The sequence below is a fragment of the Ostrinia furnacalis genome, unplaced genomic scaffold (genome assembly GCF_004193835.3).
Source record: "Ostrinia furnacalis isolate ACB-3 unplaced genomic scaffold, ASM419383v2 OfSCF7464, whole genome shotgun sequence".
Taxonomy (NCBI): Eukaryota; Metazoa; Arthropoda; class Insecta; order Lepidoptera; family Crambidae; genus Ostrinia; species Ostrinia furnacalis.
This window is the reverse complement of record NW_021137703.1, coordinates 1096114-1109335: the sequence shown is the minus strand read 5'-3', so window position 1 is coordinate 1109335 and position 13222 is coordinate 1096114. Positions and strand designations below refer to the sequence as shown.

Here is a 13222-nt window from a genome sequence, read left to right as displayed (position 1 = left end):
AGTTCTTTTTTCAAGTCACATTTATTGTATATCGCGTTTATGTTAATCGTTTATTAAGAAATTAAATGTGTTTTTCTTTAATGATATTTATTGGGCTTTCAAATAACACCAATATTGTTGGGGCACCATGACTGTGTCAGTGGAAACGAGTTTTCCTGTAAAACGTAGGTGGGCCGATTTTTGTGATGACCAGTATAGTTAAATTTTTGCTATTCAATCACACACTTTTTCATTTTCATTTCATTTTCACTCACGATTGCAGCCGAAATTGAATTGATCTGCCCCCTAAACAAGTGGCAAAATCTGACATTCTATTCGGACGGATTCGATTTTTCAAAAGTGTAGTCTATTCTACTAATAGACCCACTGATCGCGTTCGAAGCACCTGTGCGGCGCTATACTCGTCACGACATGCAACGAGACAATGGGTCAACTATCCGGCCGCCGGATATCCGGCTATCCGGCCTAGCAGCTGGCCGGATATCCGGTATCCGGTATCCGGCCAAACAACTATCCGTTTCATCTCTAGTATATATTGTCCGTCTCTGTCTGTCTCTGAATTTTAATTACTTTTAATAAAATAATATACTACCTACTCTGTAATTTAGAATTTAACTCATTATGTAGGGGCCTAAATCCAATAAATATCCAGTAATCATTGTAAAATATTCAATTAAAAATAATAGACTAAGAGCTAGTGAACGCCAGCAATTATGCATAAAATTCAGATTTTTTGGTACCTACAACGTAAGAAGAATTACAGTCTAGAATATACAGAAAAAGCCACCGTAAAAGTTAGGCTTACGTTATACCATAAAAGCTGTTTTTTTATTTAATATTTGTGCAATAATTAAAAGTAGTTTCCTCATCAGCCAGACAGTTTTGACAGTTCCAACTCTTTGCCAGACAGTTTTTTAGGGTAGCTGCCAAAACCGCGATGACCCAAACTTCGTGATTCACCAACATTGTAACATTGGGAGCATACGCTGACAAACTTTCAGCTTTTATAAAATGACGTAGGTCCGGCGTTCACTAGCTCTTAGTCTATAAGGTATGGAAAGGTATGTGTATTAATTTCTAAATGCTTTACGCCATCTAGTAGCATGTAGGGTGAGACTGCGACGGCGGGAATATTTTTTGAAGCAATCCGCGCTCTTTTTATCCTTTGCAGAGTGAAGAGAAGGTAAAAAATCATGTAATGAAGGATGATAGATGATACCGCTTCACACCTCTTGAGTTTGTGGATGTGTTGCTTTACTGAGACTTCATAATTATTATAGACTACTTGAAAGAATTTGTAAACTTATGTGGCACTGTTTTGTTTCATTTTCTTACACTTATGCACGTTCACGAACACATAATGGTTAATAATCCACCAATACTACCCAATAATAGTCGACTAAACACATTTTTTTTAGAAAATAAAACAAACTGCAGATCTTGACGCTTCACTTTCCCGCCAAGAAGTCCGGAAATGATAGGAAAAGACAGAGACAAAATAGAATTAAGGTGCGGTTTCATGGAACAATTTCATTTCATTTACATTGATGATCTGTGACTGTCAGTGTCACTACTGCCAGCTGTTGATGCAAACGGTAAAATAAAAGGCGTCGGCTGTCGTCAAAACACGTCAAAAGTCAAAATACTATTTCTCAAAGGTGTTCAATGCTATTATTAATTTGTTTTAAAGTGTTATTGTTACAAAATGATAATGCGTGTTGAGCACGGTACAAAGGGTGCAATGTAATCGTGAAAATATCTTTGTTTCCTTCGATTTAACAATACGTAGGACATAACCTATAAACATGGATTTAACATTTATGCGACCTGTGCAACCCCACGTCTTCAAAGCAATAAAAGATATTGATATAGAAACGCTTATGTCATGTCCTCCTGAAGAAATAAGACCTGTTATACCATGTCTAGTTCGAATGGCATTGATAACTCCATTGGATACAACCAATTACTGTGCTGAAAACAAGAAAGATGTCCTAACATTACTAGCTGGAATCGACCTGGTCAACTTTATAGTGTCGCTTTTATCAATAGAGTTTCATGCTTTGGAAGTAGATCTGAAGAAAGAGCAACAAATGAGGTAAGCTATTATTGTACCTTGCAATACAAAATTCATATTATTTGTTTTATTTGTTGTAAAGATTAATTCTAAATCATTATTTAAATTGCAGACAAAAAAGCGGCTCGCAATGCACTGAATCCTTTTTGGTCCAGAGTATAGTCAATGGTATTGCAAGTGACTTCGAACAATCAGATTCAACTCGACGTGTGAGGCTGGTACTCTCTGAAATCTTGCAGATGCAAGCACAACTGTCAGAATTTAATCAAAACAGGAGTTCCAATTCTGATAGTGGCATCAAACCGTCAGAGCTGTTTGATAATGACATCTATTTGGAAGAAATTACAGATGTGATTTGTATAAGTCTTGCAGAACTTTCGAATTTACTCAATATTTGTGATGTTGTTGAAGTACTTCTTCATGTCAATAAAGGACCAACTATAATATCTTGGGTGGTGGCCAATATGCCAGATATGTTACAAGAAGGTAAGCAATGGATTGTATAATCTTTGATATTTATATGATTGCAATATTTTTGTATTAAAATATTACCTTTTTATTTTTTTACAGTGGCAGAATCATTGGTTTTGAATTCTGAGAGGGGTGAAGAAGGAGGAGTGAGAGCTAAAGCTCTTATGTCTCTATGTGATGCTTGTCCATACATAGCAGCTTATGTGCGATCAAAAGCTGCATTTGCTTCCCGCTTGCCATCCTTGATCATCACTCTTACTCTGACTCATCACCAGGATGACTTGGTATGTCTTGTATAAATGTTACAGATAAAATTTTAGATGAAATGTATGTACCTACAGCTCCTATTTATTTATCTTTATGTTGTAAATTTTAATTTGTTGTTTACAGGTGTCATTCATGTCTGGTCTTTTACTGGGTTCTGACCAGACAACCAGAGCCTGGTTTGCAACATTCTTGAGAAATTCACATAAAAGAGGAAAAGGAGATGGTCATTTGGCTTTAACAAAATTACGCCAAGATCTGCTGAACAGACTGAAAAATGCCACAGCAGGAGTAGAGGCCTCTGCATTGTTGCGACTTTACTGTGCTCTCAGAGGCATTGCTGGTATAAAATTCCAAGATGATGAAGTAGCAGGACTATTGAGACTAGTGACACAAAAACCTCCACCAACTCCAGCTGGTGTCCGTTTTGTGTCATTGAGTTTGTGTATGCTTTTAGCCTGTCCATCCCTAATGTGTAAGTTTATAGCAAATTAACTTTAATACCCATCATTAGTTTGAGGATGTACTGAACAAATTTATTTATTTGTATATGCTATTTATCTTTGTTTGCAGCTGCTCCTGAACATGAGAAGAAGGCAATAGAATGGGTGCAGTGGTTGGTTAAAGAGGAAGCTTATTTTGAAAGGTATGTAGAAGTTATTGTATAGGCGACAATGGCCTGATGATGACAGTGTTGGACTGCAGTTTCGAGGGTCGGTAGTTCGAAATTCGAATCTCGTCGTTTGTTGGACTATGGTGGTGAACCCACTCTTAAAACAAGCTATTGGGACTATCAGTATTACCACAGATCACAGAAACTAAAGGGAGACGTGACAAGGGGGCGGGGCCGGTGTCGCAGCAATATGCCCAAAAACAGAACACATTGCTCATAACAGCAATGATGACAGCAGCGACGTCATAATTTAAAGATTGAGTACTGATACCGCAGTAGATAATGAGCACATACAGGGTGTCCCAAAAACAATGGATAACCCTGTAACCATCGATAGGCCTCGCCATGGTCTCCTTAACGTCCAATTTTGACCCCAGTAAAAATATCACCGTTTTCAAGATTTTTAAGTTTTTGTGCATTTTTAGAAAATTGCCACCTGCGATTACTTTTTCTCATGCCATTTCTACAAATGAGGATACTTTTCAATCTAGTTTTTTTCCTTATCACAAGGGATAGTTGGGCTATCAAAAGAAAAGATTAAAGTTCAACAAACTAGTTTAAAAGTATGAAAATTTTAAGAAATTGCAGAGAAGAAGGAAAAATTAATTCATTGTCTTGCACTTTTGATCAGCCGTCGTGTAAAAAAAATGTAGGAAGACCATCGTGCCCATTACCTTAAAAACTTCCTTGGTTAATTGAGATTCTAAAAAGGTATCACAAGCCTATGTATTCTGTATTATTTTTATCTTATGGCTACTTGAATAGCAACTAGTATGAAAACTGCAAAAATGAGTTTTTCTCGTAATAGTTAAACTAGGACTGCATAGTGGCATTAAATACAAATGGATAATTTTTAGCGTAGGAATTTTAATAAAGCAACATTTTATCATCATCATCATCATCATTTCAGCCATAGGACGTCCACTGCTGAACATAGGCCTGTACCCCAATGATTTCATAATGACCGCTTGGTAGCGGCCTGCATCCAGCACCTTCCTGCTTACCTTTATGAGGTCGTCGGTCCACTTTGCAGGTGGACGTCGTACGATGCGCTTTCCGGTACGTAGCCTCCACTTTAACCCTGCTGCCTCAGTTCTGCAAACTACTGTGCCCTGCACATTGCCACTTCAGCTTGCTGATCCGTCGAGCTATGTCAGCGACTTTAGTTCGTTTACGGATCTCCTAATTTCTGATACGGTTTCGTGAAGAAACCCGAGCATAGCCCCTTCCATAGCACGCTGTCCAAAAAATCCACGTTTCCGAGCCGTGTATTATCACGGGTATCTGTCTATAGGCACATTTATAAGGTTTAAAACAAAAATTAAGTAATCACAAAAACGCAGAACGGACGACCAATGGGGCAACAGGGTTCAAGTGGAGGCTACGTACCGGAAAGCGCATCGTAGGACGTCCACTTACAAAGTGGACCGACGACCTCAAAGGTAAGCAGGAAGGTGCTGGGTGCAGGCCGCTACTACGCGGTCATTATGAAAATCATTGAGGTACAGGCCTATGTTCAGCAGTGGACGTCCTATGGCTGAAATGATGATGATGATGATGACAAAATGTTGCTTTATTAAAATTCCTACACTATCCATTTGTATTTAATGCCACTATGCAGTCGTAGTTTAACTATTACGAGAAAAACTTATTTTTGGAGTTTTCATACTAGTTGCTATTCAAGTAGCCATAAGATAAAAATAATACAGAATACATAGGCTTGTGATACCTTTTTAGAATCTCAATTAACCAAGGAAGTTTTTAAGGTAATGGGCACTATGGTCTTCCTACATTTTTTTTACACGACGGCTGATCAAAAGTGCAAGACAATGAATTAATTTTTCCTTCTTCTCTGCAATTTCTTAAAATTTTCATACTTTTAAACTAGTTTGTTGAACTTTAATCTTTTCTTTTGATAGCCCAACTATCCCTTGTGATAAGGAAAAAAACTGAATTGAAAAGTATCCTCATTTGTTGAAATGGCATGAGAAAAAGTAATCGCAGGTGGCAATTTTCTAAAAATGCACAAAAACTTAAAAATCTTGAAAACGGTGATATTTTTACTAGGGTCAAAATTGGACGTTAGGGAGACCATGGCGAGGCCTATAGATGGTTACAGGGTTATCCATTGTTTTTGGGACACCCTGTATATTGATTACTTTGTGTGTGAATTTCTAATGCGATACTGAGTTTCGAACTTACCGCATTAATTGGCATCTCTCTATGAGTATAAATAACAATTTGTGTTATTTTCCAGTAATTCGGAAGTGACAGCGTCATTCGGAGAGATGCTGCTGCTGATAGCGATCCACTTCCACTCGGGGCAGCTGCCGGCGGTGGGCGAGCTGGTGTGCGCCACGCTCGGCATGCGCGTGCCCGTGCGCCCCAACGGGCTCACCAGGATCAAGCAGGCCTTCACGCAGGAGATCTTCACTGAACAGGTTAGCACATCTTCGACCAGGCTTATGCCTAATTTTTAAGTGACCCCTATGTAAACAAAATTCTTGTTATTTGTTACCATAGGGGTAATTGTGGAATATGGGAGTTCAAGGAAAGAAGTAATTCTTCAGCATTAAACTGTATTTAGCGTTTTCTACAATAATACACAACCACACCTGCCCGCCTCCATGACAGCAGAGTGGTTCACTTCCGTATCCGCTAGTGAGGTGACACGACATTAGTGATGTGGCATTGTTCTCACCACAACACCCTTCCTCAATGACACATCTCCAACAAACAATTAAAGTTTCAAACTAACTTAAATGTTAATACACTTACAAAAAAAAAAAAAACTCATCCCGGGCTGCACCATACCTCTCTAACCATAACTAAAGTATCAAATTCCAAATAAATTATGATGCAACTCAGGGCCTAGTTTGTAAAACTACATTTTACAAAATCCTACCTTGTTTCTACAGTTTTCAAATTTAGATTTAGCCAAAGGCTTAGTACACATGTCAGCAATTTGTTTTTCACTTTGTATATATTTTAGAATAACAATTTGTTTTTCAACTCTATCTCTAATATAATGATATTTCAAATCTATGTGCTTCAATCTTTTATGTTGTTCAGGGTTTTTTGCAATATGAATGGCAGATTGGTTGTCCTCAAACATAACAATTTGATTACACTTTAAATTAATTTCTGTCAGCAAGTTTATAATCCAACAACCCTCAGATATCCCGTTAGCTAAAGCAACATACTCAGCTTCTGTTGAAGATAATGATACACACTGTTGTTTACTGGACGACCATGAGACCGTGCACCCATACAACTGCATTATGTAGCCCGATGTAGACTTCCGGTCAACCTGATCTCCTGCCCAGTCTGCATCTGTGTATCCAACCAAACATTCATCACCGTTCATACTGTAAACCAATTTCATATGTAAAGTTCCTTTTATATATCTTAAAATCCTTTTTAAACCCTTCCATACATCCTCATTTGCACAACCTTGGTAACGACTCAAATAACCCAAAGCATAACACAAGTCTGGTCGAGTACCTAACATAGCATACATAAGACTTCCAACTAACTTTCTACACTTTCTTGTCAATTCTTCATTCTGATAATCTTGTTTCTCAATTTTCATTCCAGGATCCATAGGTGTACTAACCGGCTTGCATTCTTCCATCTTGTATTCCTTCAAAATTTCTTTCAAATAATCTATCTGATCAATTACTATTGACTTTTCATTCCTTTTAATGTTGATTCCTAGATACTTAGAAATTCCTTCCATGTCCTTCATATCAAAGTTTTCCTTAAGTGTTTCTTTTAGCTTTTCAATTTGTTTACTATTTTCTGAAATCAAAAGTATATCGTCTACGTATAATAGTACATAAAATCTTTTTCCTGGCATGTAATATAAACAATAGTCACAGTTACTACGATGAAACCCTTCCTGTATCATTAATTTATTGAACCTTTCATTCCAATATCTCGGTGACTTTTTCAGTCCATACAATGATTTTTGAAGTTTTAATACTTTTCCATCCTGTTCCATACCTTTTGGTTTTTCCAAATATACTTCTTCCTCTATATTTCCATACAAGAAAGCGCTTTTCACATCCATCTGCTGTATATCTAAACCATACTTGCATGTTACAGCCAGCAAGATACGTAAAGTTGGTAGCTTGGCTACTGGAGCATATATTTCAGAATGATCAAACTTACTGTCTTGCTTAAAACCCCTAGCGACCAATCTTGCCTTATAGATACCTTCAGTTCTCTTCACCTTAAAAACCCACTTGCTGTCTATTGTCTTCTGACCTTTAGGTAAATCCGTTTCTATCCATGTATTATTACTTTTCAGTGCTTGCAGCTCCCTATTTATCGCCTCCAACCATTCCTTACTATCCTTCCCAGTTATTGCCTCTTCATACGTTAAGTCTTCTTCGCCTTGTGCCGTCAATCCCACCTCATAATCTTTCAACCTTTGAGGGGTTTTTACTATTCTGCCACTCCTTGTTTTCCTTTCCTCCAACCTTGCTTCATCTGGGCTATGCCATTCTTCTGATTCATATTCCTCGTCCTTGTCCGCATATCTCCTTTGACCAGCACCCACTTCAGATCTTCTTTCTCTCTCTTGTTCTTCATCAACATTTGTTATTTCTTCCGGTAAATTTCCATATTCCTTCTCTTCCATTTCCTCATGATTCTCTATATTCTCACTCTCTTCTCCCATTGTCTCCTCATCATCGCTATGGCACACCTCTTCTATGTCACCCTCCCTCTGACTGATCCTGTTATCTTCCATATCTTCATTTCTTTTCATTCCTAGCACAAAAACAACATCTCTATGAGTTTCAACATCTCTCTTATTTTCAAACCAAATCCTATAACCTTTTGTATTTATTCCATAGCCGACAAACCTACCCATTTTTGCTTTTGAATCCCACTTTAGCCTTCTTTGTTTGGGGATGTGAGTGTATACTTCAGTTCCAAAAGATCTTAATGTATTGATGTCAAAACTTCGTTTATAAATTAGTTCATATGGTGTTTTACCTTTCTGGCTACTGCAACCTGTCCTATTTATTGTGTACACAGCATTACTCACAGCCTCAGCCCACAACTCCTTGCTTACATCCGCATTTATGATCATAGTTCTAGCTGATTCTACAATTGTTCGCATCTCTCTTTCTATTCTACCGTTTTGTTCTGGAGTATACGCCACAGTACATTCATGCAAAATTCCTTTCCTTTTAAACACCCCTTCCAACTCCCTGTTTTTAAATTCCCCACCACCATCCGATCTAAACTTTTTCACCTTGCATTCAAACTCATTTTCAAATTGCTCAAGAAACTCACATATTCTCTCTTTCGTCTCATACTTACTTTTAAGAAAATACACAAACCTGTAGTTACTGTAGTCATCCTTTAATAATAAAAAATATGAAGACCCACCTAAAGATCTTGTCTCCATCGGGCCACATAAGTCTGCATGCACCAAGTCTCCTGGTCGCTCAGCACGGCTCTCACTGCTAAAGAAAGGCAACCTATGTTGCTTGCCCTGTATACAAGACCGACATTGATCAATCTGCCCTTCATATTTGACACTATTTTTATTTAATATTTCCTTGACATGTTTAAAATTTTGATGGGCTAGTCTTTCGTGCCATGTGGACAAACTTAATAAAGCATTACAGTCATTTTGATCAGAGTTACTTTCAATCTTAAATTCCATTAAATACAAACTTCCTACACGTTTAGCTTGAGCCATAACTGATCCATTTTTGAGAAATTTACAATAGTTTTCACTTGATGATAACATGTAGCCATGGTCAACAGCACTAACCAAAGAAAATAAATTCACATTTAAATCAGGCACATATAACACATTATGCATGACAGAAGGTATGTATTCTGAGCCATTGTAAGCCAACAAATGTATGTCCCCCATGCCTTCAACATTTAACCTTTTCCCATCCCCAACTATTACCTTTTTATCAATTTTACAAAAATTCTGAAGAAACCTTTTATTATATGTCATATGTTCGCTAGCTCCTGAATCCATTATGAAATCCAAATTATTTTTAATATGTAATTTAGGCTCTTGAACTATGAATGCATTTTTAAACTTATTTTGAGATAAATTACAGTTTTTAGCCAAATGTCCAGACTTGTTGCACTGATAACACTTTACTTGTTGGTTACACTCAGCAGCCATATGGCCGGTTTTGTTACAACGATAGCACTTTTTCTGATGACAGTCACGCTTCATGTGTCCAACTTTGCCGCACACAAAACACTTTCTATCACTGTTGCCATTTCCCTTGAATTTGGTTCTGGTCGCAAATGCAGATGATGTAGACTCCCCTTGGTTATTTCTTTCTTCTTCAATCAATAATCTTGAGGTTAGTTCCTTTAGGTTTTGTTGACACGCAGGCACCGACTCCCAAGCACTTACAAAGTGTTTATATTTCTCTGGCAAAGACATCAAAATCTTGGTAATTAGCATATTATCTGATGGTGGTTCGTTCAACGTTCTTAGCTGGTTAGCTATTTCTTCCAGTTTTGAAATGAAGTTCATCATTGGTTCTTCAAAGGTTAAGTTAAAGAAACGTTGTTGTACGAGATGCACACTGACCTGCGATGAGGGCTCATACAAAGCAGATAACCTTTGCCACATTTCCCTGCTAGTCACACAGGACGACAAATACGTCATAACCTGTTCCTCAACTCTTGTTACAATGATCTCCTGTGCTTTGTAATCCTTTTCATACCATGCTTGTTTTTCTTTCGAATCCTCTTCCTTAAGTAGCTCGCTGCCAATGACCACATCATACAACTTCTTAGCCCTTAGTATCACGGACAGTTGAAACCTCCATGCCCCCCAATTTCTGCCATTCAGCATCATACGCTGCTCCGCTCGACCCTCCATGATCTTGATTTTCGGAAACCTTCCCAACAGCTTAATTTCCGCACCACCTCGTGTGAAAACAGGTTACCCACACCAACCCACGCCGCGCCACTTCAGACAAAGATGCTAGTTTTATAGTCACTTTCCCTTAAACTCCAACACGCGTACGCGTGTCTGGGCCCATAACCAATTGTGGAATATGGGAGTTCAAGGAAAGAAGTAATTCTTCAGCATTAAACTGTATTTAGCGTTTTCTACAATAATACACAACCACACCTGCCCGCCTCCATGACAGCAGAGTGGTTCACTTCCGTATCCGCTAGTGAGGTGACACGACATTAGTGATGTGGCATTGTTCTCACCACAACAGGGGTCACTTAAAAATTAGGTATTGATGGTGAAAACGGGCATTAACCTTTTTCTTATAGATCCTTAGGAAATCAAGTAAGGACCCCCTTAGTAAAAAAAAGCAGAAATACATTTCGGGATTTACGAGACTTGGTGGCATTTATTTATTGCTAAAATGGTCCATAGATAAAGCTGCGGGACCCCCAGAGGTCCGCGGACCACAGGTTAAGAAACACTGCCTTTTAGGGACATGTTATGTTACTGTAAATGAGGGTTTTCGCGATTGAAAAATCCGCCAGATGGCAATACGTAGACGCGAGGTCCAAATGCTGCATGATTGGTTATTTTTGACATGACATTGACAGATATGTCAAAATCCACCAGCATTTGGACCTCGCTTCTACGTATTGCCATCTGGCGGATTTTTCAATCGCGAAAACCCTCATTGAATAGTCTCTCACAATGTCAAGGCCTGTTTTGTCATTCTCCTTGCTTAAATATTGTTGCTAATGTACATATGTCAATATTTTCAGGTGGTAACAGCTCATGCAGTAAAGGTCCCAGTCACAGCAAATCTCAACAGCAACATACCTGGATACCTTCCAGTTCACTGTATCCACCAGTTGCTCAAGTCAAGAGCATTCTCGAAACATAAAGTCACCATAAAAACATGGATTTATCGACAGATCTGCAACTGTATAGCACCTCTGCATCCTGTTATGCCTGCTCTTGTTGAAGTCTATGTGAACTCCATTCTTATTATCAATAACAAAGGCACCAACGAATATGTTAACAAACCAATAACTGAAGAAGAAATCAGGAAAGTTTTCAGGAATTCTATATTTGGTGCCAATTTCGATGATCAGAATAAACCTGTAAACCCAATGGAAATTGAAAATGGTGAAACACCGATTGATATTGACATAGAGAAACCCACATTAGCCTCTCAACTTTTACTCATCTATTACCTCCTCTTATACGAAGATGTCAGACTAGCGAATGCCGCAACCCTTATCGCTAATGGAAGAAAAGTTAAAAGTTACTCTGCTGCGTTTTTATCTGAACTTCCAATAAAATATCTGTTACATCAAGCCCAAAAAGATCAGTTGAGTTATGGGTGCCTTTTCAGTCCTCTGCTCCGTCTGTTAGCGACACATTTCCCTCAGCTATCTCTCGTAGACGATTGGATGGATGACCAAGTATTCGGATCCTGCCGCCTTCAAGTTGATATCAATCTGACAGAAACCGCTATCAACGAAGCTTTCAACAGCATCGACGAAAACCCGTATAAGACTGGTAAAATTTTGAAGGCTATGCTTAGTAAAAATCCAACCGACATATGGCCATTTGCCGAAGTATTCGTGAAATATTTCAAAAGTGTATTGGGAGACAAAGTACCGCGACATATCCAGGAGCTTTATCGTGAAGTTTGGTTACGCCTCAATACAGTATTGCCGCGATGTCTTTGGATAATGACAATAAATGCTCTATTGGACCTTAACGGCAATGTTATAGTAACCCAAGAAAATGTACTTTTGGATCCTTTACAAGTACTTCGCTGTGACATACGAGTGTTTAGATGTGGTCCAATTCTGAAAATAATATTGAGAATCTTAGAAGCTAGCTTGGCGGCTTCAAGGAGTCAACTCAGCCGGCATCTATTAGATAAACCCTTGTTGGAAAAAAGCGGACAGCTGACGTCGGATGCCGAGAGAGAAGAGTTGAAGAATGCTCTTGTGGCCGCCCAAGAGAGTGCCGCTTTACAAATTTTGTTGGAAGCTTGTTTAGAGACATCAGAGGACAAATCGAAACCAGAATTGATGTGGTCTTTGCGAGAGGTGCGAAGCATTATTTGTTCATTTCTTCATCAAATATTCATTTCTGAGCCCTCATTGGCAAAATTGGTACATTTTCAAGGATACCCTCGTGAATTGCTACCAGTCACCGTCCAGGGAATCCCATCTATGCATATTTGTTTGGATTTTATACCTGAACTTCTAAGTCAAGCTTCATTAGAAAAGCAAATCTTCGCCGTCGACCTTGTGTCTCACTTGTCAATACAGTATGCGTTACCTAAAGCAATGTCAATTGCTCGACTATGCGTGAACACTCTTTCAACGCTTTTATCAGTGTTGCCATGTGACTTGCGTTTAGAGTTATTCCAGCCGGTTTTAAAATCACTTGTTCGAATTTGTGTTGCTTTCCCATCTTTGTTAGATGACATCACTTCTTTGCTGCTGCAACTTGGAAGAATATGCGAATCGCAAGCCTCTCTCGGCCATTGTTGGAACGACACTCCAATATTAGGAGAAGGAGCGTACGTGAGTGCGGAAAAGGAAAGTGATTCAAAAGTTTTAGTTGCCGAGGTTTTATGCAGAGATATAAAGTTAACCATGTCTGAAATTATAGATAAAGCTCTTTTGAACGATAAATTGTATTAAATATCAGAGCTCCATGAATACATAATCATAAGTTTTCATCATTAAAGTATTAAATAAGGCCAATTCCCTTTTTATTTAGCAAACCCTGTATG

The 13222-nt window shown here is 38.4% G+C and overlaps 1 protein-coding gene across 1 annotated transcript; it reads left to right on the top strand.

Annotated features, from left to right (window-relative positions):
- The first annotated feature begins 1805 nt into the window (after window positions 1-1805).
- Window positions 1806-13187, top strand: IntS2 (integrator complex subunit 2). Its single transcript, XM_028321006.1, has 7 exons — window positions 1806-2095; window positions 2187-2560; window positions 2645-2829; window positions 2936-3284; window positions 3383-3455; window positions 5740-5923; window positions 11223-13187. Exons 1-7 carry the CDS (start codon window positions 1806-1808, stop codon window positions 13128-13130), a joined length of 3363 nt encoding a protein of 1120 aa, XP_028176807.1. The 3' UTR covers window positions 13131-13187.
- The last annotated feature ends 35 nt before the right edge of the window (window positions 13188-13222 follow it).